The sequence below is a fragment of the Microcaecilia unicolor genome, chromosome 4, assembly GCF_901765095.1.
Source record: "Microcaecilia unicolor chromosome 4, aMicUni1.1, whole genome shotgun sequence".
Classification (NCBI taxonomy): Eukaryota; Metazoa; Chordata; class Amphibia; order Gymnophiona; family Siphonopidae; genus Microcaecilia; species Microcaecilia unicolor.
In genome coordinates, this window is record NC_044034.1 from 70,061,465 (window position 1) to 70,088,666 (window position 27,202).

Sequence of the window (27,202 nt, forward strand, 5' to 3'; positions counted from 1 at the left end):
CTGAAGCTTGAAATGGTTTTCTGCCAAAACAGTCTAACATTCTAGATTTTGCACTGCGAGTCTGCTTCAAAGCAGATTACACAACTAGGGAATGATGAGAATAACTGTGTTTTCTCAAACTCAGTGGATTTCTGGATTCTATACATTGTATCAATTTTCTTTGGGGCGATGATCAGCTGAGTCATCTGAAAACAAATTGAAGGCTTTGACAAAGTTAGAGCCATTGTCTGTGATGGTCATTGTCATCTTAGCTGCTAGATTACTGTGGACAGTCTCAAGAGTTGAAACTATTAGACCATAAGTGTGTTGCCTCTTTATATGTTGACATATAAGATCAGCAGAGTGACACTATAGAGAAGTTTTGTCTAACCAGTGAAAAGTCACACTGAAAAAACGGCAAATATGATTTATCTAGAAATTGGCACTTTTGCAAACATATGGCATTTCACTCAGATGCACAGTCAGTGTTTCCTTCATTTTGACAAATTTAACCTTAAGACGTCAAACCAGAGTTTATCTTACTGGTTGCAACCTAATGACGAGTTTAACAAAAGATGGCTGCTCGATAATGCTGAATGCCTGCATATCTTCTACAAGAAAGTTCATGATGAGATCAGTAACACTTTGATGTCATGAAAATCAACAGTTGATTGAGCAAGATTTTGGGTTTCTTTGCTGGCATTGACACTACTACATCACTCTCAAGTTTGTGGCTTACTGGACAAAACTTACACCTAATATAAATATTGTTATCTTTTTTGTTTACTAAGGCAAAACATTTGACATAAACAGAATGCTTAAATGTTGAAGACCCAGCTATCTTTATCACCTCATGCTGTATGCTTGAACAACGTCACTAAAAAAAAAAGTTTGCCAGAAACCGGAAGCAGCTCAATAATGGGCCTAGTGATGCAAAGATAGTCGGATGGGTGCTAACTCCCTAATTATATATATGGCACTCAAAACTGCGCACGCAAATTTGAGAACGTGCCCAATTTGCATGAGCAATTTAATTGCCTTACGAACCAATTAGCACCAATAATCAGGCACTAACAATTATTGTTGCTAATGGCACCAATTTGAATTTAGGTGAACATCATAGGCGGTCGGTGGCCCAACTGTTTGGGGAGGCTAAAGGGGGCGGGGTTAGGGGTGGGGCCAGGGGTGGAGCTTAAATCCATAATTGTCTGATAACACACAGAAAAAATAAATAAAAATAAAAGTCACAATTAATACCTTTTATTAAATTTAGATATTAGATATGTATCATATATCAAAGAATAAAGTGGTTGCTCAAAGCATATTCTAACCACAATAGCTCAACTGCAAAACACTATGCACAACTTTGTGCAAAAACACACTCAGAACCTTACTGTACTATAAATATTACATTGGGCAAAACCTAATACACCAATATACCACCCATACGGAAAATGCAGACCGTCAACAATATGAAACAAGGATCATAATATCACAATTCTCATGTAGAGCCATAAAACATCCTAATTCATGTTTAATGTGGGATAAAATGCCATAAATAAGTAAATAAATATAAACTTTTAATGTTGAGCACCTGATTCTCAAAGTGGACATATTCCAAACACTATAATGAAAATAAAATGATCTTTTCTACCTTTGTTGTCTGGTTGTCCGATTTTGCTGCTATCTGTTCTCAGTGCAGGTCAGAAAGTCATCCTCCTTAAATATCTCCCTGGCAACCGAGCCAACCCACCCCCCTCTCCCTGTTCTCCCAGCAGTAAGGTAAACAAACCATAAACCAATTTCTACAACTGATTCACAAGGCTAGAGGGCTTTCACTGCAGCTCCTGCTGTGAGGATGGAGGTAAATCAACAATTTAAACCTCTCAGAGCACAGCAGGGGATGCTTAGCCTGTCCAAGCCTCTTACACCGGGCGCCTATGGTGAACATCTTTATAGTCCCTTTCTACAAAGATGCACACATACATTTTTACACTGGATCAAAAAAGTGGCATGGCCATGGGAGGGGCATAGGTGGGTCAGGAGCATTCCTAGAATTTGTGTGCAGTTTTATAGAATATGGCAAATCCATGCCTCATTTAGGCACAAGGATTTACACCAGGTTTCATTTGGTGTAAATCCTCGCATTAAAAATTGGGCATGGATCTCAGTGCTAGGCGCTATTCCATAAACGGCGCTCATCTCTGAGTGTCGTTTGTAGAACAGCACTTAGCAGTCAATTTTTTACAGCACCATATACAGAATCTAGCCATATATTACTCGTTACGAAATAGCTGTAATATATTAGATTTTCAGTAACATTTGCACGACAGTAATCATTACAGTTACTCATTACTTTTAAAAGTAATATATTACCAGTAATATGTTCTTTTACCATTTTCGTCTCCACCACCTGCAGGAAGGAATTCCAGGTATGTACCACCTATTCTATGTCCTATATTATTCAATCCAAATGTGATGCACATAAATACACAAATAACTAATTTAGCACATTTATGGAAGCTTATGTTACCTGTTGAACTTATAGTCAAAAAAGATTTAATGAATTTTCAAAGGAAAGTAAAAAAGGAAGCATATCAGATCCGACTGTTATATATAGCAATGATAATATGTCTGATGAATAATGTAACACAAATTCAAGATATCTATAAATAATAATTCTTATATACCTACTATTGTGGTTTACATTGACCACCATCAATTTTTCTTTTATCAATTATTATATACTAGTAAAAAAAAAACCCGTTTCTCATTGAAATGAAACGAGCTCTAGCAAGGTGATGACCTTCTGCCATTAATGTTTTTAAGGGAAGATTCTTCTCCCCTTCCGTTCTCTCCACTTGCCTCCTCCTTTGATGTCTGTACCTTGGAGTTCATTTTCAGAGAATGGAAGAGAGAGATACACGTGGAGGGGCATAATCGAACAGCGGCGGCCATCTATATGGCCGGCACTGCAAAGAGCGGTCCAGAACCGTATTATCAAAAAAGATGGCCGGCCATCTTTCGTTTCTATAATACGGTTAGGGCCGGCCAAATGTCAGAGATGGCCAGGTTTGAGATGGCCGGCATCGGTTTTCGCCGATAATGGAAACCGATGCCGGCCATCTCAAACCCGGCCATCTCTGACATTTGGCTGGCCCCAACCGTATTCCCACAACCAAATGCCTTGGATTTGGCCGGGTTTGAGATGGCCGGCATCGGTTTCCATTATCGGCAAAAACCGATGCTGGCCATCTCAAACCCCGCCAAATCCAAGGCATTTGGTCGTGGTAGGGGCCAGCATTTGTAGTGCACTGTCCATACCTCGGAGTTCAACTTTCTTGAAAGTGAGATTCCTGTCAGGCGGTTTGTGTGCTTCCCATCACCGTGGTCCTCTGTTCTCTGGTCATGGTGTTACTATGCAGCCTTCCCTTCCGTCCAAGGGCAGGGCAGTGAGAGCGAGTGCGATTGCCTGTGATTGGTCCCTGCTCCTTCTGATGTCGCGTTTCTTTCCCTGGCAACTATACAGAGTTCCCTCGAGGGCGGGGCAGTGATTGGGAGTGCGATTACGAACCCTACGAACACTACATGGCTTCACTGCCACAGTAGCCAAATGCGGGCCTATCCAGTCACATAAAGATGTACCCATCAACAACAGAGATGAATTACTTATCTGCAAATTTTCATGTCTTGCCAATGTGTTGATTGTCGCTTCTAACTCAGTTCAGTGTGTAGTTCCTCATGCAATATCACCAAATCAAACGATATATTAAAAAATAGTGTCACATTGTGAAATCCTAACAGCCCTTGCTTTTAGTCCTCAAAAACATGGGATGTATGGCGGATGAGGTAAGACTATCTGGCCTATCTTCACAATTGTCTCAGTGGTGTTTTGTGTTGTGTGAGGCCTAGCATTGTCATATTGCAACAAAATTTCCTTCTTGGGCTTCCAAACTCTTCTCAATCATTCTTTCAAAGTTTTCAAGGTTGCAACATAATACTTTGAGTGATCCTCTGATTGTCCATGACCAGATTTGTCCATTGCTGTCACAGGTCATCCACTTCATTTTTGATCACACAAATCAGCCCATCCTGGTCCACAATCTTTACATTTTTTGGCCCATCAATGCATAGTCATCACCATAAAAAGCTTGCATCCAATAGTGAAATTTCAATTGGAGGTACTCCTTCAAAAGTCAGAAATTCTATCACAGCACGTTGCTTAAATTGTACTGACGAGTGCTCACTGCATGCTTCCATTTCACAAGCAACAGCAAAACAGCCTCCTCACACAGACTCTTCTTGCCAACTGATGTGAAGGAAGAGATTTCAAAGAACAAGTGAACGTGAGTAGCTGCCATCTGTTGATGAATTATGGAGGTGGAGGCATTACTTTTCATTTTACCCTCAAACATTGTGAATATCCTAAAAGCACACCTGATTGAGGATCTTGACGACAAGAGTTGAGAACCACAATATTAATCTTAGTATTACACAAAAGTCATGCAATACAGCCAGAAATCTCTTGAGATGTGTATTTGTAGAGATGAGTTCTCCATAAGACTTGTTCATTTTCTCCTATTTCTTACCAAATTGTCTCTTTCCACCACACACAAACAACATAAATGAAAAGCAGAAAATGACTAACCTGGTGAAGATGCCTGGTAGATTATTGTGTTTCCATCTTTCTCAGGAACAACAGTATGGCACACAGCCAGCAAAGTGAGGAACTCTTGTATCTTAACTGCTGTTAACTACAACAACAAAAATCAGTAACTGTTGAGATACAGAAGAACCATCAGTTAAAGTCTGCAATCTATTACAAGGCCACTAGATAGGACTGTTCTGTATTTGGGATTAGGGGGAGGATGCTTTTCTCCTACTGAATGTCCTTTATCCTAGTTATTTACTGTTCAAGTATGGTTCTTACTTAACCTTTCACAGAGGAGAAGACACTTAATCTCTGCCTCAAACTGTAAAAAGATGAAATACCCTACATACTAAATAAAGTCCTCTCTCAGATTCCAGCTGCAACTTGATACATTAGAACACATTTACATGTAGATGAATTTCATCAGTTCCAGCAGTGTTTGGAATTATGGATAGCTTACAGGATTTCTTGTTCTCTTTCTCTCCGATTATCTCACACTGCTCTCTCTCTCTCTCTCTCTGGGAACAGCAAGGCTCATGTTGAAATCCCAACTCCTTGTAGCCTTGGGCAAATCACATAAACATCCATGCCTCAGGACAAGACAATGGACTCTATTCTATTGCACTTTTAATCTAACAGTGAAAAAGCGGATTACAAAATAATAAGAAGCAATTCCCAATCAGAAAAGATTTACATTGAAAAAATGATCCATTACTATAAAACCATTATCGTAATGTATTATAAATCATTTACTATGCATCAGGATACTGAGATGAAAATATGTATGTTTTAAGTGCTTTATGAAATGAACTATAAGGACTAATTAAATGAATTTCAGTTGGTATATTATTCCAGATTTCAGCTCCCTAAAATGCACATAAACGTTCCCATACAGATTTCAAATTCATCTTCTTTACAGAGGGAATATCAAGTAATAAAGTCTTAGAACTTCGCAAATGGTTCCTATTAATTGGAAACAAGAGTAGATTGCCTACCATTTCTGAATTTATGCCATAAAAATGTTATAAACTAAGAATGCGACTTTAAAATAGATACAAATTTCCAGACTCAACCAATGCAAATTGTATAAAAGAGGACTGACTTCACAGGTCTTTTTCTGCCGTTACCTACTATGTTACTATCAGGCTTATTTTCGAAAGTGATCGCCGGCGATCTTTCGACATAAATCGGGAGATGGCCAGCGATCTCTCAAAAGCAGCAAAATCGGTATAATCGAAAGCTGCTTTTTTGACACCATCGCTGCTTTCCCATCGCCGAGCCGGCGAAAGTTCAAGGGGGCGTGTTGGCGGCGTAGCGAAGGTGGGACATAGGTTGGCATGGGTGTGGCTACCAGATGGCCGGCTTTCGCGGATAATGGAAAAAAAAATCAGCGTTCATCAGTATTTCGCCGGGTTTACTTGGTCCTTTTATTTTCACGACCAAGCCTCAAAAAGGTGCCCCAACTAACCAGATGACCACCGGAGGAAATGGGGGATGACCTCCCCATACTCCCCCAGTGGTCACCAACCCCCTCCCACACTAAAAAAATAAAAACCTTTTTTGCCAGCCTGTATGCCAGCCTCAAATGTCATACCCAGCTCCCTGACAGCATTATGCAGGTCCCTGGAACAGTTTTTGTTGATTGCAGTGGACTTCAGGCAGGCGGACCCAGGCCCATCCCCCCCTACCTCTTACACTTGTGGTGGTAAATGTTAAGCCTCCAACCCCCCCCCCCAAAAACCCACTGTACCCACATGTAGGTGCCCCCCTTCACCCATAAGGGCAATGGTAATGGTGTAGAGTTGTGGGGAGTGGTTTTGGGAGGGGATTTGGGGGGCTCAGCACCCAAGGTAAGGGAGCTATGCACCTGGGAGCTACTTGTGTATTTAAAAAAAATTTTAGAAGTGCCCCCTAGGGTGCCCGGTTGCTGTCCTGGCACATCAGGGGGACCAGTGCACTACAAATGCTGGCTCCTCCCACAACCAAATGCCTTGGATTTTGCTGGGTTTGAGATTGCCGGTATTTTTTTCCATTATCGCTGAAAAAAAAAACCGGCCATCTCAAACCCGGCGAACTGTGGCATTTGGCCGGGCTAAACCGTATTATCGAAAAAACAGATGGCTGGCCATCTTTTTCGATAATACGGTTCTGCCCAGCTGTTGCGCCGCCGCCAAAATAGATAGTGAATGATACATACCTGTAGCAGGTGTTCTCCGAGGACAGCAGGCTGATTGTTCTCACGACTGGGGTTGACGTCCACGGCAGCCCCCTCCAACCGGGAGAAAACTTTGCGGGAGGTCCCGCACGCAGGGCACGCCCACTGCGCATGCGCAGCCATCTTCCCGCCCGTGCGCGACCGTTCCCGCTCAGTTGCATGACAAGCAAAGGAATGAGGAAAATGCAACTCCAAAGGGGAAGAGGGAGGTTAGGTGAGAACAATCAGTCTGCTGTCCTCGGAGAACACCTGCTACAGGTATGTATCATTCGCTTTCTCCAAGGACAAGCAGGCTGCTTGTTCTCACGACTGGGGTATCCCTAGCTCTCAGGCTCACTCAAAACAAAAACCCAGGTCAATTGAACCTCGCAACGGCGAGGGCATAACACAAATTGACCTACGAAGAACAACTAACTGAGAGTGCAGCCTGAACACAATAAATCGGGTCCTGGAGGGTGGAGTTGGACTCAAACCCCAAACAGATTCTGCAGCACCAACTGCCCAAACCGACTGTCGCATCGGGTATCCTGCTGGAGGCAGTAATGTGATGTGAATGTGTGGACCGATGACCACATCGCAGCCTTGCAAATCTCTTCAATAGTGGCTGACTTCAAGTGGGCCACTGACGCTGCCATGGCTCTAACACTATCAGCCGTGACATGACCCTCAAGAGCCAGCCCAACCTGGGTGTAAGTGAAGGAAATGCAATCTGCTAGCCAATTGGAGATGGTGCGTTTCCCGACAGCAACCCCCTTCCTATTGGGGCCGAAAGAAATAAACAATTGGGCGGACTGTCTGTGGGGCTGTGTCCGCTCCATATAGAAGGCCAACGCTCGCTTGCAGTCTAATGTGTGCAACTGATGTTCAGCAGGGTGGGTATGCAGTCTGGGAAAGAATGTTGGCAAGACAATTGACTGGTTAAGATGGAACTCCGACACAACCTTTGGCAGGAACTTAGGGTGAGTGCGGAGTACTACTCTGTTATGATGAAATTTAGTATAAGGAGCATGAGCTACCAGGGCTTGAAGCTCACTGACTCTACGAGCTGAAGTAACTGCCACCAAGAAAATGACCTTCCAGGTCAAGTACTTCAGATGGCATGAATTCAGTGGCTCAAAAGGAGGTTTCATCAGCTGGGTGAGGACGACGTTGAGATCCCATGACACAGTAGGAGGCTTGACAGGGGGCTTTGACAAAAGCAAGCCTCTCATGAATCGAACGACTAAAGGCTCTCCAGAGATGGCTTTACCCTCTACACGATAATGGTAAGCACTAATTGCACTAAGGTGATTCCTTACTGAGTTGGTCTTGAGACCAGACTCTGATAAGTGCAGAAGGTATTCAAGCAGGTTCTGTGCAGGACAAGAACGAGGTTCTAGGGCCTTGCTCTCACACCAAACAACAAACCTCCTCCACTTGAAAAAGTAACTCTTTTTAGTGGAATCCTTTCGAGAAGCAAGCAAGACACGGGAGACTCCCTCAGACAGACCCAACGAAGCAAAGTCTACGCCCTCAACATCCAGGCCGTGAGAGCCAGAGACTGAAGGTTGGGGTGCAGAAGCGCTCCTTCGTTCTGCGAAATGAGAGTCGGAAAACACTCCAATCTCCACGGTTCTTCAGAGGACAACTCCAGAAGAAGAGGGAACCAGATCTGACGGGGCCAAAAAGGCGCTATCAGAATCATGGTGCCGTGGTCTTGCTTGAGCTTCAGTAAGGTCTTCCCCACCAAAGGTATGGGAGGATATGCATACAGGAGGCCGTTCCCCCAATGGAGGAGAAAGGCATCCGACGCCAGTCTGCCGTGTGCCTGTAGTCTGGAACAGAACAGAGGCAGCTTGTGATTGGTCTGAGAGGCGAAAAGGTCCACCGAGGGGGTGCCCCACTCTCGGAAGATCTTGCGTACCACTCTGGAATGGAGCGACCACTCGTGCGGTTGCATGACTCTGCTCAGTCTGTCGGCCAGACTGTTGTTTACGCCTGCCAGGTATGTGGCTTGGAGAAGCATGCCAAACTGGCAGGCCCAACGCCACATCCTGACGGCTTCCTGACACAGACGGCGAGATCCGGTGCCCCCCTGCTTGTTGATGTAATACATTGCAACCTGATTGTCTGTCCGAATTTGGATGATTTGGTAGGACAGCCGATCCCTGAAGGCCTTCAGTGCGTTACAGACCGCTCGGAGCTCCAGGAGGTTGATCTGAAGATCCTGTTCCTGGGGGGACCACACCCCCTGGGTGTGGAGCCCATCGACATGAGCTCCCCACCCCAGGCGAGATGCATCCGTCTTGAGCACCTTCGTGGGCTGCGGAATTTGGAATGGATGTCCCAGGGTCAAATTGGTCCGATTTGTCCACCAGTGCAGCGAAGCGCGGCAACTGATGGACAGGCGGATGACATCTTCTAAATTCCCGGTGGCTTGGCACCACTGGGAAGCTAGGGTCCATTGAGAAGATCTCATGTGAAGACAAGCCATGGGAGTCACATGGACCGTAGAGGCCATATGGCCCAGGAGTCTCAACATCTGCCGAGCTGTGATCTGCTGAGACGCTCTGGTCTGGGAAGCGAGGGACAGGAGATTCTGAGCCCTCACCTTGGGAAGATAGGCCTGAGCCGTCTGTGAATTCAGCAGAGCTCCTATGAATTCCAGAGATTGAACTGGCTGGAGATGGGACTTCGGGTAATTTATCACAAACCCCAGCAGCTCCAGAAGGTGAATAGTACACTGCATGGACCGAAGAGCTCCTGCCTCTGAGGTGCTCTTCACCAGCCAATCGTCGAGATACGGGAACACGTGCACCCCCAGCTTGCGTAGGTACGCCTCAACACTTCGTGACACTTAGTGAACACCCGTGGTGCAGAGGCAAGCCCAAAGGATAGCACACAATACTGAAAGTGATGTGTCCCCAGACGGAATCGGAGATACTGTCTGTGGGCTGGCAGTATCGGGATGCGAGTATAAGCATCCTTTAAATCCAGGGAACATAGCCAATCGTCTTTCTGAATCATGGGGAGAAGGGTGCCCAAGGAAAGCATCCTGAACTTTTCTCGCACCAGATACTTGTTCAGGCCTCTCAGGTCTAGGATGGGGCGCATCCCCCCTGTTTTCTTTTCCACAAGGAAGTACCTGGAATAGAATCCCTGCCCTTCCTGCCCGAGTGGCACGGGCTCCACCGCATTGGCGCTGAGAAGGGCGGAGAGTTCCTCTGCAAGTACCTGCTTGTGATGGGAGCTGAAGGATTGGGCTCCCGGTGGGCAATTTGGTGGAGACCAAATTCAGGGTGTATCCGCACCGCACTATTTGGAGAACCCTCTGGTCGGACGTTATAAGAGGCCACCTTTGGTGAAAAACTTTTAACCTTCCCCCGACCGGCAGGCCGTCCGGCACGGATACTTTGATGGCGGCTATGTTCCCATGGATCCAGTCAAAAGCCCCTCCCCTGCTTTTACTGTGGAGGCGCAGGGGGCTGCTTAGGCGCACGCTGTTGATGGGAACGAGCATGCTGGGACTGTCCCTGTGCCTGAGGAGGCCTTCGGTCCGGCTGGGTGTACCTACGCTTGGTGTAGGCGTAGGGTGCAGCCTGCCGGGCCCGGGAAAAACGTCCACCTGCAGAGGTGGATGCTGAAGGCGCCCGGTGGGAGAGCTTGTCGAGAGCGGTTTCCCGCTGGTGTAGTTGGTCCACCAACTGTTCGACCTTCTCACTGAAAATGTTATCCCCCCAGCAAGTGACATCCGCCAGCCGCTGCTGGGTACGGTTGTCCAGGTCAGAGGCACGCAGCCAGGAGAGTCTGCGCATCATTATACCTTGGGCTGCAGCTCGAGATGCCACATCACAGGTGTCATAGATACCCCTGGACAGGAACTTTCTGCTCGCCTTCAGCTGACTGACCACCTCCTGAAATGGCCTGGACTGCTCCAGAGGGAGCTTGTCGACCAGGTCCGCCAGTTGCCGCACATTATTCCGCATGTGGATGCTCGTGTAGAGCTGGTATGATAGGATGTGGGTCACGAGCATGGAAGATTGGTAGGCCTTCCTCCCAAATGAGTCCAGAGTGTGAGACTCCCGCCCCGGGGGCGCCGAGGTGGTATCCCTCGAACTCCGTGCTCTTTTGAGAGCAGAGTCCACGACCGCCGAGTCATGAGGCAATTGAGGCCGCATCAACTCTGGGTCTGAGTGGATTCTGTATTGGGACTCCGCTTTCTTGGGGATGGTGGGATTAGATAGTGGCTTCAACCAGTTCCGAAGCAGTGTCTCCTTAAGGACATTGTGCAATGGCACCGTGGAAGACTCTCTAGGTGGTGATGGATAGTCGAGGACTTCGAGCATCTCAGCCCTTGGCTCATCCACAGTAACTACGGGGAAGGGAATGCTGATAGACATATCCCTGACAAAAGAGGCAAAGGAGAGGCTCTCAGGAGGCGAGAGCTTCCTCTCCGGTGAAGGAGTGGGGTCGGAGGGAAGGCCCACAGACTCCTCTGAGGAGAAATATCTGGGGTCCTCTTCCTCCCCCCACGAGGCCTCCTCCTCGGTGTCGGGCATGAGCTCTCTCAGCTCAGACCGCAACCGGGCCCATCTCGACTGCGAGGAACCACGTCCCCGATGATGGCGTCGAGCGGTGGACTCCCGCGCTGGCAGGGACGAAGCTCCCTCCATCGACATTGACGAGGACTCCAACTGAATGGCGGTCGACACTGGTGCCGCAAGCGGCATCGGCGTCGGAGGCCTCAGCATCGGGCTAGAGCCCACCGGTGCCTCCATCAACAGCGCCGGGGGCGCAAGCACCCCCGGTGCCGGTAGAGCCTGACGCATCAGCCCTTCCAGGATCCCGGGAAGGATGGCTCGGAGGCACTCGTCGAGGCCCGCTGTCGGGAAAGGCAGGGGGCCGGTGTGGGTGCCGGTGCTGGAAGCTGCTCGGGTCCAGGAGATGGTACCGAGATACCCACGGACCTGCGCAGCGACACCTCTTCGACTGAGGGGGAATGCTCCTCCCGGCACTGCCACTTCTTGGGTGTCAAGTTGTCCCTCGATGTCCCGGAGCTGCCAGTCCCATGCGTCGTGGGCGACTGATGATGGTGCTTCTTGTCTTTCTTGCGATGCCCATCATCGGCGCTCCGCGGAAGGGACGAGGAGGAGGTGGAGCCCACCCACCCCCCCGGCCTCGAGGTATCGGATCAGACAGGGTTCGGTCCCGATGGCCCTGAGCAGCGGGAGTGGCTGGGGCAGACTTCCCGCGTGGCCGCTCACCACCGCCGTCGCCAGCAGGCCGGCAGACCACAGGTACCTGTGCTCCTGGGGTCGATGCCATAGTTGGCGCCGACGCCGTCGACATCGGTACCGGCACCGAATACCCGGCCGTCGACACCGATGCCGTCGAGGTCGACGTCGAAGGGCCGGCGCAAGTTCCAAAAAGACGGTCCTGCAGAACTTGCCTCGCCACCTGCGTCCGCTTCCTTAAGCCGAGACACAAGGTGCACGTCTTGGAATTATGCTCCGGGCCGAGGCACTGGAGACACCAAGCGTGAGTATCGGTCTGCGAAATCTGCCGGCTGCACCGACCACACTTCTTGAATCCGCTCGGGACCTTCGAGGGCATCAACGGAAAAATCGCGTCGGCGAAATCAAAATCGTCGATGGTGGTGGTGAAAAGCACACCCAAAAAAGAAAGAAATGACCACGCGGCTACAAGGCCGCGAAGACGCGCCCTCGAGGCTAGGAACGATGAGGAAAACTCTTTTTCGTTTTTTTTAAAGAAAAATAACGCGAACGCATACACTAATAAAGAAAAACCGCGTGCTAGGCCACAATCCGGTTTCCGGGGCTGACTAAGAGAGGGACGTGAACACATCTCTCTCCAGCGCGGAAAGGAAAAAAACTGAGCGGGAACGGTTGCGCACGGGCAGGAAGACTGCCGCGCATGCGTGGTGGGCGTGCCCTGCGTGCGGGACCTCCCGCAAAGTTTTCTTCCGGTTGGAGGGGGCTGCCGTGGACGTCAACCCCAGTCGTGAGAACAAGCAGCCTGCTTGTCCTCGGAGAACGCCGGCGATCTATTTCGCCGGCGACGTTTGATTATGCCCCTCCACGTATGTTACTAAACTTGCCCAATTTGAAAATTAATCTAGCATAATAATTTGGTCTTTTGAAATTAGCTGAAACCCAATCCTCAACTATCTTTATTTAGTGTTTTAACAGTGAAAAAGTTTCATCCAAAGAATCTTGTACGGGACATAATACAAATATATCATCTGCAAAAGACAATGAAAATATATTCAAGGATTTTAGATACCTACCCAAGTGGCTCATATAAACATTGAATAATGGAGACAGTAAGGGAGACCCCTGAGAAACACCACAATTCGGTTTCCAGTCTGCTAAACCTTCACCTTTTTTCATAACTCTGAATTGTCTATTCCCTAGAAAACCACTGAATAACTGATTTTCTAATTCCCATTTCACTCAATCTAGCCAAGAGTAGGCTGTGGTCAATGGCATCAAAAGCTGCCTTGATGTCAACCTGTAAAAGAATCACTTCCCTACCCCTGGTTTTCTTATCTCAGTTGTAAGAACAATGAGCATTGTCTCAGTACTGTGCATTGAACGGAATCCATGTTGAGAAGAAGGTAAATACATGGATTCTGCCAGAAATGATGAAAATTGAGTCTTAACAGCAAACTCCAAAAGTTTCGCCTTCCAGGGAATGCTGACCACTGGTCTAAAGTTGCCCACTTGGGTGAGATCACCTCCAATGTTTTTAGGAATTGGGGTTAATACAATGGAAGCAATTTCATTAGAATAGACCCTTCCAACAATACAGTGTTAATAAAAGCTGTAAGCCAGTCTAAGATTTCAACAGGTATAATTTTAAGTAAAAAGCAAGGCAGAAATCCAATGGACTTCTCTTCTTTGCCGCCCTCCTTAAAAGTTTCATAATTACAGTAGAGGAAATAGGAGAAAAATTATTCAAGAGTCTGTTAGCTGGTGTACCAGCTATCTGACCAATGTGATGCTCAGTCTGTATCATGCCAAGAAAGCCATGAAGGGAGGAAGTCCCTCACTGTGTGGCCACCAGTCCACAATTACAAACACAGCTGGAACTGTGCTATGTTTTCACAGGATGAGTAATATAATTTGACATTTACCTTAATATTATTACTGTTCATAGTAAAAGTACTAGCAACCTGTTTCTAAATATTTGTAACATAGGTACATAGGAGAATGGGGCAATACATGGAAAACAAAAAACTATAAGGTAATGATGGGCTGCTTCTCACTGTGTCAGGAAAAAAAAACCATTGGTGAGAAACTCAGACAATATGTTTCTAAGCATTTAAACTAGAAGGTAGGGGTGGCATATGGAAGCAGGTCACTTCATGTAGTCACCCAGAGCAAAAGAAAAAATGCGACAGTACTGAAGAAAACAATTTAAACAACAATCTTAGCAATTCACTTCTTAGCAGCACAGTAAAAGGTGAGACTAAACAAAAAACTACACAGAAGATGAGACCGCTATTAAAATGTAGCTGGAAAACAGTAGCAGAAAAATATTCAAATATGGTTACTGGTGTCCTGAACATCCAGGGTCCCTGGAACTACTCGAGACTGGAGAGACATAGAAGCAACAAAAGCTAACAACTGCGGAGGATCAAAAAAAATGTATTGTGCACTATTCAACTCAAGGGATGCTGATTCTACTGGCACTCAAGGAAAAATAATAAATCTTAAATTCTTCCTTCCATTTGAATTATCCAATGTTTCCAGTCTATGATGAATAACAGAAATGTCTTTAATAATAGAAAGATGCATGCATTGAAGATACACATTGTTTTAAACACCCAACATCAGCTTGAATAATGTCCTGCTGTGATCCAATCTTATCAATTTTTTGAGACATATTACTCATCTGACCCAGAAAAGACTGTTCCAAACTGGAAGCCATCCCACAAGGATTCTAAAGTCAAAGTCTTAGATCTCACCTGTGTTGAAGGTAGGGGTTCTTGTTTACCAGTCGGCACTATATCAAAAGGAAGTACTGCTCCCATGCACCATTGTCACCCACAGCTCGAGAGAGCTCCCAAGAAAGATGTGGATCCCCCACCACCAAGATCTCCTCTCCTACAGTCGCTCCAGCAACTGAGGGTCGCATGGGGGCCGCCCTTCCCCGACTCTCTCCATCGAGCAGGGGTTCTCGGCTCCCTTGTGGCATAGGTGGGGGCAACCGCAAATACGGAGAAAGAGAAACTTCCAGCCCAGGGAGAGCCAGCAACCCTCCTTCTTCCACCGAACTCTCCAGCAAGCCACCCAGGGCTGCTACTTCAGCTCGACGGAGAACGGTATCAATCGGTCCGTAAATCAGCAGTGTGTAAAATACTTAAGGCAACTGCTGCACCCCCTTCCTTTACTTACCTATAGATGGTAAATATTACAAGGAATATTTTAGCGGGTAGTTGTGGCATCTCGGAGCTCAACACAGCATGTCAGCCATCTTGGAATTCTCCTCCCCCTGTTTGTTTTAAAAGTATTTCCATGTAATTCCATTGAGTGCCCCCTGGTCTTCGTACTTCACTTTTACCCATTCTACACTACTCAGGATTTTGTAGACCTCAATAATTCCCCCTCAGCTGTCTCTTTTCCAAGCTGAAGAACTCTAACCTCTTTAGCCTTACCTCATATGAGAGGAGTTTCACCCCATTTATCATTTTGGTCGCTCTTCTTCGAACCTTTTCTAAATTTTCTATATCTATTTTGAGATATGGTGACCAGACCTGAACGCAATACTCAAGATGAGGTCACACAAATGCTCACAGTCTAAGCAACGAAGATCATGATCTGCATGCCCTGATGTTAGAGGCTGAAAACCAATTTTTTTCAATAGACATTTGGGCCTTCAGAAGCGCCTCTTTGTCATTCAGGCCTTCAGCCGTGCCTCTTTGATTGTTGTTTTTTTCCTTAACCTGCGTCCATGGTTGCAGGACCACCACCAGCTACTCTAGCTTCTCTGTGTATGAATGATTACTGTCCTTTTAAAAATGGAGTTCTTTTCTATTTGTATCTGACATTTATTTGTTATTTTATTGTGAACCACTCTGATCATTTGCCCCTCCTTGTTTACAAAGTCATGTTAACGTCTGCCATTCAAAGAGAATGGGCTGTGTTAGCACTACCGCACCGCCAGCCACTAGCACGGCTTTGTAAATAGGGGCCTTGGTTTTGTAATGGCGGCATATCAAATTCTCAATAAACAATAATAGTTTATACTACAGAGGCATGGTTCAATGACTACCATAAATGGGACACAAACATACTGGGCTATAATCTATTTAGGAAGGATAGAAGTGGTCGAAAAGGTGGAGGAGTAGCTCTGTATGTGAAAAACAATATTAAGGAAAATGAAATACAGGGGGCCTGGGGAAATGAAGAAGCCATATGAATCACCTTGAAAAGAGAAGATAGAATCTCTATCCACTTGGGTGTTGTCTACAAAAGTTGGAAAAGAAAGCAGTTACTGGGAAATTTCAACATGCCAGATGTGGAGTTCCATCTGTGGAATCAGAAAGAAGTAGAGAGATCGTGAATATATTTCAAAGTGATCTGTTCAGACAAATGATGACAGAGCCCATGAGAGAAGGAGCGACGCTGAATCTGGTACTCACAAATGGGGAAAGTGTATGTAATGTCTGAGTGGGAGCCCACCTGGCAGTAATGATCATCAAATAGTTTGTTTTGATATAACAGCTAAAGTGGAGGGAAGCCAGACAAAACTCAGAGTCCTGCATTTCAATCATGCTAACTTTAGTAAAATGGGGGAGTGCCTGAAAAAAGAGCTAACAGGATGAGAGAGCATACAAGAAGTGGAAATATAGTGGTCCAGGCTGAAAGGAGCTATAAAGCGAAGTTACTTACCTGTGGCAGGTGTTCTCCAAGGACAGTAGAACAAGTATTCTCATAGATGGGTGACGTCTCCCGATGGAGCCCTGGCACAGGTGCTAATCAAGTTCCAAACTTTTCTAGAAGACTTTGGGAGACCCGCACCACACATGTGCATGTGCCTTCCCACCTGCCCAAATTGCATAAAAATGCAATTCCTAGGGGAGGTGGGAGGGTATGTGAGAATATTTGTCCAGCTGTCCTTGGAGAACACCTGCTACAGGTAAGTATCTTTGCTTTCTCTGAGGACAAGCAGGACATAGTCTTCTCACAGATAGGAATCCCTAGCTACCAGGCACACCAAAAACAACAAACAATGGTCATTAGGGACTTGCAATGGCAAGGCCAACCAGAACCAATAACAATAAGAATAAAACCATTCCTGTTCTGAAGATGCAGTCTGGAACAGAATTGTCCTATGAGAATGGAGTTGGATTCTAGACCCCAAACAAATTCTGCAGAACTGTCTTACCAAACTGGCTACCACATCAGGTATTCTGCTTAATGTGTAGTGAGATGTGAATATGTGGACTGAAGACCACACTGCAGCTTTGCAAATCTCCTCAATGGAGGGTGACCTCAAGTGGGCTACCAACGCAGCCATAGCTCTCACATTCTGAACTGTGCCATGACCCTCGAGAGTCAATCCAGCCTAAGCATAGATGAAGGAGATGCAATCTGTTAGCTAACTGGATAAAGTGTGTTTACTGATGGCTGCCCTCATCCTGTTTGGGTCAAAAGAGACAAAACGCTGGGTGGACTGTCTAAAGGCTTTAGTCTGTTCCAGATAGAAGGCCAAGGCTTGCTTGCTGTCCAAGGTGTGCAATGTGCTTTCACCAGGATGAGAAAGAGGTTTTGGGAAAAATGTTGGCAGGACAATTGACTGGTAAAGATGGAACTGCAAAACTACCTTAGGAAAGAACTTAGGATGAGTGCGGATGATTACCCTGTTATGATGAAACTTTGTGTAAGGTGGATCATCTACAGTACTAGGGCCTATTCCTCACTGACTCTGTGAGCTGAAGTGACCACCACCAAAAACAAGACCTTCCAGGTCAGGTACTTCAGGTGACAGGAATCAAGGGGCTCAAAAGAAGTTTTCATCAACTGGGTGAGTAATGCTGTTCTGCCGGGTGCAGTTTCCTACTTAGAAAAAGACAGGGTGCTCCTTCCCTCCAAACTCTTGGGATAATAAAGCCCCCAAGACCGGTTCCTGACACAGGAGGTCTTTCAACATTTGGAACTCCCCACGACCTGCCTCTGTCCAATTTAGGACATTAGAGCAACTTTTCCTCAGCATGTCCGTTAGGGTTCTTGATCTCTCCGTAAATCTAGGGATGAATCTGCGATAATATCCTATCAGCCCCAAAAAAACCCTCAATTGTTTTTTGGTGTGGGGCAGCAGAAAATCACGCACTCCCTGCACTTTATCCCTTAGGGGTTTGATAACTCCCCCTCCCACAATGTATCCCAAGTATTTTACCTCTTCACTAGCAAACACGTATTTCTTTGGGTTCACTGTTAGGCCTGCCCGCCTGAGGGATTCTAGCACCGCTTTGACTTTGGGCAAATGGGACTCCCAATCTGAGCTAAAAATGACAATATCATCCATGTACGCGGCTGCATAGTCAGAATGCCACCTCAGCAACTGATCAGCCAATCGTTGGCAGCACGCCGCCGCCCCATTTAACCCAAATGGCACTCGTCTAAATTGGAATAACCCTATAGGGGTGCCAAAGGCTGTTTTGGGCTTAGCCTCCTCTGTCAGCGGCACTTGCCAATACCCTTTCGTAAGATCTAAGGTAGTTAAATACTGAGCACGCCCCAGTTTGTCAAGTCATCTAACCAGGGCATGGGATAAGCATCAAACCGGGATATGGCATTCACCCTTCTGAAATCTATACAAACATTCTGGGACCCATCACTCTTTGGTACCAACACCACCGGACTGGACAAGGGACTAACCGATTCCTCTATGATACCTAAGTCCAGCATTTCCTGTACCTGCCTTATAATTTCCTTCCTCTTAAATTCGGGTGTTCTATAGGGCCTCTGCCTTACAATCCTACCAGGCTCGGTGATGATATCATGGGCCACCAAATGGGTTTCCCCAGGTAGGGGATTGGTAACATCCTGATACTCCTCTATCATTTCCCTTACTCGTTGCATCTGCCCAGGGGATAGAGACCCGCCAATAACGGGCTTCCCCCCCTCCTGTACATCACTCAGTTGAGGACCCAACTCCTCTTCAGGGACTACCCAAAACCCTTCTCTTTCTATCAAGGGTTTTAATATATTTACATGGTATGTCTGAATCCTACCTTTCGCATGCTTAACCCGATATGTTGTAAGGAGGTTGGAGGGTCTAAGCAGCTCAGGAGGAGGTATGGGGCCAGACTACATTCCCCACAAGGCCCTGAGAGAAGGGATTGGGGTGGTAGGTCCCAAAACTCGGTATGGCCCCCACGTGGAAGGGAGGGGGAAAAGGACTGGAGAGAGCAGCTGCGATGGCAGGCGAGGGCCAGAAGGGGGAGCAGGGATGACAAAGCTCAATACCCGTGGGTTAGAAATCAGTACAAGATTCCTTCCACCTGGGAGGGGGAGGAGGTCTCCAACCAACAGCCTAGCAGAGAAGCAGAGTTAATGGAGTGTTTGGAGGAAGGGGAGGCTGGAGAGACCAACACACCAGGTTTGGAGGAACCAGTGGACATGGACTGTAATTGTACTTTGGGGCAGAGTTGCAGGGACTGAAGGCAGTGGGTGGTCACAGGAGTCAATTAGCTGTGTTGTTGGCGGTGTACTGCCATTCTGCAACCACCCAAGCAGAAAGACTTTTAAAACTGAAACCCAGGCTGTTGAACTGGGGGGAGAAACTTGGATTTAAAGGGAAGTTTTTTTCTTGTTGCTTTATTTTGGAAACCGAATGGGACTTTAACCCCTTGAACTGAGATTTGGTGGAGGAGGGGAAATAAACTGTTGGGAACTAAAAGCTGTGTTTTCTGGAAGGACTTTATTTGTGGACTGCTAAAGGGAGCCTACCACCCCTGAAGGTTTGCTACCGGGATTACAGTTATTACAGTGGCACCGCTGATGGGACTCGATTGAAGCTACCACAGAGCAGCCGGAGTGAAGCTGACAAGGCCACCCTTAGCAAAGCGAAGACCAGTGGTTACCCCAGGTAAGAGGTACCTGAAGGGGGATCAATGCTGGACTGAAGTGTGAAGCCAAGGAACCCAGGCGGGGTAGCGTAAAAGGGGAGTGGTGGCAGAAGAGCAGTACAAATTAGTAATTAAAAAAAAAAAAAAAAGTGGTATCGCACTTGGTGTTTTTGGTTCTTTTCAGGGTATTCCAGACCAGGCAGGATGGAACAGAAAGAAATGCTTCACTGGATGGCTGCGCAGTTTCAGAAGCAGCAGGAGGGGGCTCAACAGGTCTTGCAGCAAGTGGTGGAAGCCGCCAAGGAACAGCATGTACCTCTGCTCCAGGCAGTGCAAGGTCAGATGCAAGCCATAGGGAGCCTGTTGGATAAAGTTGCAGCCCCGGGTACAGTGGCCGGTTTACCCATGGGGGTAGGAACCCCTCCGTTTGGACCCTTTTCTTTGGGACGAATGGGGGAGGGTGATGTGGATGACTTTATTGCTACATTTGAGAGGATCGCCAGGGCAGTGCAATGGCCGAAAGAACAGTGGGCTGTTCGACTGGCAGGAAGCCTAGCTGGGGAAGCTCTGGCTGCATACCAGGCCATGCCGGCGGACAGTTCCATGGATTATGAGCAGGTAGTGGCGGCCATTAAAAATAGATTAGGTCTTACTAGAGACCATTATAGAAGACTTTTTAGGGAGACTACTACGGGGAGGGAAGTGCGGCCCCGGGCTTTTGCCCAGAGACTGAAAGACTTAGCCTATAAATGGCTGGAGCCGCAACAGAAGACTGCAGAACAGGTTGTGGAGGAGATTATAGTGGAACAGTTTTTGTTTGCCATACCCACACCAGTGCGCGAGTGGCTCATTAAGCAAGGGGTGCGCTCATTGGAAGGGGTGATTCATGGAGCTGAACTGTATTTTGAGGCAGGGAGACATCCTACTAACCCCTTCCTCCCTAGTAGCCAAGAGGGTAGGGGGCAAGGGGGAAGTACTCATGCCAATAAGGGGACTGGGGGAAAGAGGGAGGAGGGTCGTAGGGACCCGGGTCCCAGTCCAGGGGGAAGAAGATGTTTTAGATGTGGGAAGCCCGGCCATATGCTGAAGGAGTGTAGAGAAAGACTAGGTTTTGCGGGACATATGGGAACAGACCCCGAGGATTTCTTCTTCCTGGAGGTTCAGGTGGGAGAGGTGACAGTTAAGGCCCTGTTAGACTCGGGGGCCAATCAGTCGATGATGTCCCGGGTCTTGTGGAATAAGATCCAGAGCACCGCCATGGGGGAAGAGGGCGGACAGTATGTAGGAATGATTCAGATTAGGTGCATACATGGGTCTTCAACCGCCTACCCTGTGTTCAGGATCCAACTAGGGAGCCCTCTGGGGAGAGGGTGGCTTAATGTGGCGATCCTGCCAAAACTACCTTTTGATCTCATTTTGGGGAAGGAGTGGGAGCTGTTTGTACGGGGGTTGAAAGGGGTCACCGGGGGGGGGGGGGTGACTACTCGGGCTCAGAAGGCTCGGGGTGGGTCGCAGGATAGGGGGGAGGATTCGGTAGGGTAGCTCTTCCCTTTCCATGAGGAGATAATGGGAGAACCGGGTAAAGGGAGGAAGGCTAGAGAAACACGGCAGGCGGAGAGGCATAGCCGGGCTAGGGCCCTAAGGAGGTTGGGGGAAGGAGAGGCTATGCCATGGAGGCCACAAGAGGTGGTGGAGAGATTTCCCGCTTTTGGCCAGGAGCAGAGAGATGACCCGGTATTAAAAAGGGCCTGGGAACAAGTGGAAGGGGGGCCTTCAGGCGGGTTTCCCCAGTTTCGGGTGGTGGAGGGATTGTTGTACCGGGAAATACAGGATCCGGTGGGGGGACCGGTGCGAGGCCAGCTGGTAATTCCCAGGGTCTTTAGGAGTCTTATTCTAAGAGGGGCCCATGATCATCCTTTGGCAGGGCATAAGGGCTCCCAGACTACGTTGAAACAGGTGCTGGAGCGTTTTTATTGGCCTGGCGTACATAGGGAAGTCCAGAATTATTGCCAAAGTTGCCCCTCCTGTCAGCGGTTGGTGGACCGATACCCTCCCAGGGCACCTATGGTACCATTGCCTATTATTGGGGAACCTATGAGAAGTATGGCTATGGACATTGTGGGGCCCCTCATCAGAACATCTAGGGGTTTTGCATACATTTTAGTAGTCATGGATAGGGCCACTAGGTTTCCCTGGGCCTTCCCAATAAGAAATATACGAGCTACGAGTTTAGCCGCCGAATTGGTCAAGCTTTTCTGTGAAGTGGGATTCCCTCGAGAAATGCTTACGGATCAGGGGTCCAATTTCAAATCTAGACAGTTAAGAGAACTGTGGGAAGCTTTTAACATACGCCACATTACCACAGCTGCCTACCATCCCCAGACAAACGGGATGGTAGAGCGATTTAATAAAACCCTTAAGCAGATGTTGAGGAAAGGCTTGAAAGGGAAGTATGAGGATTGGGACCAGTTGTTACCCTATGCTTTATATGCATGTAGGGAGAATATTCAAGCATCCCTAGGGGTATCCCCCTTTGAATTGGTCTTTGGCCGATTGCCGCGGGGCATTCTGGACATAATTCTGGAGGCATGGGTAGAGAGAGAGGAAGAGCCCAGGGAGGTTAGTACATACCTGAGGGAGTTAAGAGCAAGGATTCAGAGGGTCACGGCGTTTGCGCAGGACACCCTGGGGCAGAGCCAAGAGAGCCAGAAAGGGTACTATGACCGGGGCACAAAAGTAAGGAAATTTCAGGTGGGAGATAAAGTGCTCGTCATGGTGGCCTCAGACCCCCATAAGTTTACTTCTCAGTGGAAGGGACCCTGCATGGTAACAGCCAGAGTAGGCCCATAGACATATCGGGTAAGGCATGCGAAAGGTAGGATTCAGACCTACCATGTAAATATATTGAGACCGTGGATAGAGAGAGAAGGGTTTGTGGCGGTCCCTGAAGAGGAGTTGGGTCCTCAACTAAGTGATGTACAGGATGGGGGGAAACCTGTTATTGGTGAGTCACTATCCCATGGGCAGAGGCAACGGGTAAGGGAAATGATAGAGGAGTTTCAGGATGTTATCAATCCCCTACCTGGGGAAACCCATTTGGTGGCCCATGATATCGTCACCGAGCCTGGTAGGATTGTAAGGCAGAGGCCCCATAGAACACCAGAATTTAAGAGGAAGGAAATTATAAGGCAGGTACAGGAAATGATGGACCTAGGTATCATAGAGGAATCAGTTAGTCCCTGGTCCAGTCCAGTGGTGTTGGTACCAAAGAGTGATGGGTCTCAGAGGTTTTGTATAGATTTCCAAAGGGTAAATGCTATATCCCGGTTTGATGCTTATCCCATGCCCCGGATAGATGACTTACTGGAGTATTTAACTACCTTAGATCTTACGAAAGGGTATTGGCAAGTGCCGCTGACAGAGGAGGCTAAGCCCAAAACAGCCTTTGGCACCCCTATAGGGTTATTCCAATTTAGACGAATGCCATTTGGGTTAAATGGGGCGGCAGCGTGCTGCCAACGATTGGCTGATCAGTTGCTGAGGTGGCATTCGGACTACGCTGCTGCGTATATGGATGATGTTGTCATTTTTAGTTCAGATTGGGAGTCCCATTTGCCCAAAGTCAAAGCGGTGCTAGAATCCCTCAGGCGGGCAGGCCTAACAGTGAACCCAAAGAAGTGCGTGTTTGCTAGTGAAGAGGTAAAATACTTGGGATACATTGTGGGAGGGGGAGTTATCAAACCCCTAAGGGATAAAGTGCAGGGAGTGCGTGATTTTCTGCTGCCCCACACCAAAAAACAATTGAGGGGGTTTTTGGGGCTGATAGGATATTATCGCAGATTCATTCCTAGATTTGCGGAGAGGTCAAGCACCCTTACTGACATGCTGAGGAAAAGGTGCCCTAATGTCCTAAAGTGGACAGAGGCAGGTCGTGGGGAGTTCCACATGTTGAAAGACCTCCTGTGTCAGGAACCGGTCTTAAAAGGAATAGATTTTGAGAGGCCCTTCCTGTTACAAACAGACGCCTCAGAGACTGGCTTGGGGGCTGTGTTATCCCAAGAGTTTGAAGGGGAGGAGCACCCTGTCCTTTTTCTGAGTAGGAAACTGCACCCGGCAGACAAGCATTACGCTGTTATAGAGAAGGAGTGTTTGGCTATAAAGTGGACTAAAGAAACTCTGAAATACTATCTGCAGGGCAATCCTTTTGTTTTGATTACTGACCACGCACCTCTGAAATGGCTCCAACAAATGCAGGGGCAGAATGCCAGACTCACCCGCTGGTATTTAGCGTTACAAACTTTTTCCTTTGAAATACAGCATAGGGCGGGGAAGCTTCACGGGAACGCTGACGCCCTGTCCCGAATTGCGAACTCCCCAGCAAGTAGCCTGGAGGAAGCGGGGAGTCGCAATTATTTGAAGGGGGGGGGTGTGTAAGGAGGTTGGAGGGTCTAAGCAGCTCAGGAGGAGGTATGGGGCCAGACTACATTCCCCACAAGGCCCTGAGAGAAGGGATTGGGGTGGTAGGTCCCAAAACCCGGTATGGCCCCCACGTGGAAGGGAGGGGGAAAAGGACTGGAGAGAGCAGCTGCGATGGCAGGCGAGGGCCAGAAGGGGGAGCAGGGATGACAAAGCTCAATACCCGTGGGTTAGAAATCAGTACAAGATTCCTTCCACCTGGGAGGGGGAGGAGGTCTCCAACCAACAGCCTAGCAGAGAAGCAGAGTTAATGGAGTGTTTGGAGGAAGGGGAGGCTGGAGAGACCAACACACCAGGTTTGGAGGAACCAGTGGACATGGACTGTAATTGTACTTTGGGGCAGAGTTGCAGGGACTGAAGGCAGTGGGTGGTCACAGGAGTCAATTAGCTGTGTTGTTGGCGGTGTACTGCCATTCTGCAACCACCCAAGCAGAAAGACTTTTAAAACTGAAACCCAGGCTGTTGAACTGGGGGGAGAAACTTGGATTTAAAGGGAAGTTTTTTTCTTGTTGCTTTATTTTGGAAACCGAATGGGACTTTAACCCCTTGAACTGAGATTTGGTGGAGGAGGGGAAATAAACTGTTGGGAACTAAAAGCTGTGTTTTCTGGAAGGACTTTATTTGTGGACTGCTAAAGGGAGCCTACCACCCCTGAAGGTTTGCTACCGGGATTACAGTTATTACAATGTCCATGGGCCTACTTTGGCTGTCACCACACAGGGTCCCTTCCACTTAGAAGTAAACTTATAGGGGTCTGAGGTCACCATGACGAGAACTTTATCTCCTACTTGAAATTTCCTTACTTTTGTGCCCCTGTCATAATACCCTTTCTGGCTCTCTTGGCTCTGCACCAGGGTGTGCTGAGCAAACGCCGTGACCCTCTGAATCCTTGCTCTTAATTCCCTCAGGTATGTACTAACCTCCATTGGCTCTTCCTCTCTCTCCACCCACGCCTCCTGAATTATGTCCAGAATGCCCCGCAGCAATCGTCCAAAGACCAATTCAAAGGGGGATATCCCTAAGGATACTTGGATATTCTCCCTACATGCATATAAAGCATAGGGTAGCAACTGGTCCCAATCCTCATTTTGCCTTTTCAAGCCTTTCCTTAACATCTGCTTAAGGGTTTTATTAAATCGCTCTACCATCCCGTTTGTCTGGGGATGATAGGCAGCTGTGGTAATGTGGCATATGTTAAAAGCTTCCCACAGCTCTCTTAACTGTCTAGATTTGAAATTGGACCCTTGATCCGAAAGCATTTCTCATGGGAATCCCACTTCACGGAAAAGCTTGACCAATTCTGTCGCTATACCAGTAGCTTTTATATTTCTCATTGGGAAGACCCAGGGAAACCTAGTGGCCCTATCCATGACTACTAAAATGTACGCAAATCCCCTAGGTGTTCTGATGAGGGGTCCCACAATATCCATAGCCATACTTCGCTATGGCTACACGTTCCCTAATAATAGGCAATGGTACCATAGGTACCCTGGGAGGGTATTGGTCCACCAACCGCTGACAGGAGGGGCAACTTTGGCAATAATTCTGGACTTCCCTATGTACACCAGGCCAATAAAAACGCTTCAGCACCTGCTTCAACATACTCTGGGAGCCCTTATGCCCTGCTAAAGGATGATCATGGGCCCCTTTTAGAATAAGGCTCCTAAAAACCCTGGGAATTACCAGCTGTCCTCGCACGGGTCCCCCCACCGGATCCTGTATTTCCTGGTACAATAATCCCTCCTCCACCTGAAAACGGGGAAACCCACCTGAATGCCCCCCTTCCATTTGTTCCCAGGCCCTTTTTAATACCGGGTCATCTCTCTGCTCCTGGCCAAAAGAGGGAAATTTCTCCACCACCTCTTGTGGCCTCCAGGGCATAGCCTCTCCTTCCCCCAACCTCCTTAGGGCCCTAGCCCGGCTATGCCTCTCCGCCCGCCGTGTTTCTCTAGCCTTCCTCCCTTTACCCGGTTCTCCTATTATCTCCTCATGGAAAGGGAAGAGCTGATCTACCGAATCCTCCCCCCTATCCTGAGACTCACCCCGAGCCTTCTGAGCCCAGGTAGTCACCCACTCTGTGACCCCTTTCAAACCCCATACAAACAGCTCCCACTCCCTCCCCAAAATGAGGTCAAAAGGCAGTTTTGGCAGGATCGCCACATTAAGCCACCCTCTCCCCAGAGGGCTCTGTAGTTGGATCCTGAACACAGGGTAGGCGGTTGAAGCCCCATGTATGCACCTAATCCAAATCATTCCTCCATACTGTCCTCCCTCTTCCCCCACGGATGTGCTCTGGATCTTATTCTACAGGGCCCGGGACATCATAGACTGATTGGCCCCCGAGTCTAACAGTGCCTTAACTGTCACTCCTCCTACCTGAACCTCCAGGAAGAAGAAATCCTCGGGGTCTGTTCCCATATGTTCCACAAACCTTAGTCTTTCCCTACACTCCTTCAGCATATGGCCCGGCTTCCCACATCTAAAGCACCTTCTTCCCCCTGGACTGGGACCCGGGGCCCCATGACCCTCCCCCCTTTTCCCACTGGTCCCCGTATTGGCATGAGTACTTCCCCCTTGACCCTTACCCTCTTTGCTACTAGGGAGAAAGGGGTTAGTAGGATGTCTTCCTGCCTCAAAATACAGTTCAGCTCCATGAATCACCCCTTCCAATGAGCGCACCCCTTGCTTGATGAACCACTCGCGCACCGGGGTGGGTATGGCAAACAAAAACTGTTCCACTATAATCTCCTCCACAACCTGTTCTGCAGTCTTCTGTTGCGGCTCCAACCATTTATAGGCTAAG

At 47.9% G+C, this 27,202-nt stretch overlaps 1 protein-coding gene across 1 annotated transcript in view; it reads right to left on the minus strand.

Annotated features, from left to right (window-relative positions):
* ATP8A2 (ATPase phospholipid transporting 8A2) overlaps positions 1–27,202 on the minus strand; it is a 1,572,980-nt gene that overhangs the window by 1,151,453 nt on the left and 394,325 nt on the right. The window contains exon 16 of the mRNA XM_030202396.1: positions 4,628–4,733. Within this exon, the coding sequence (XP_030058256.1) occupies positions 4,628–4,733 (106 nt within the window). The remainder of the gene's footprint in view (positions 1–4,627; positions 4,734–27,202) is intronic.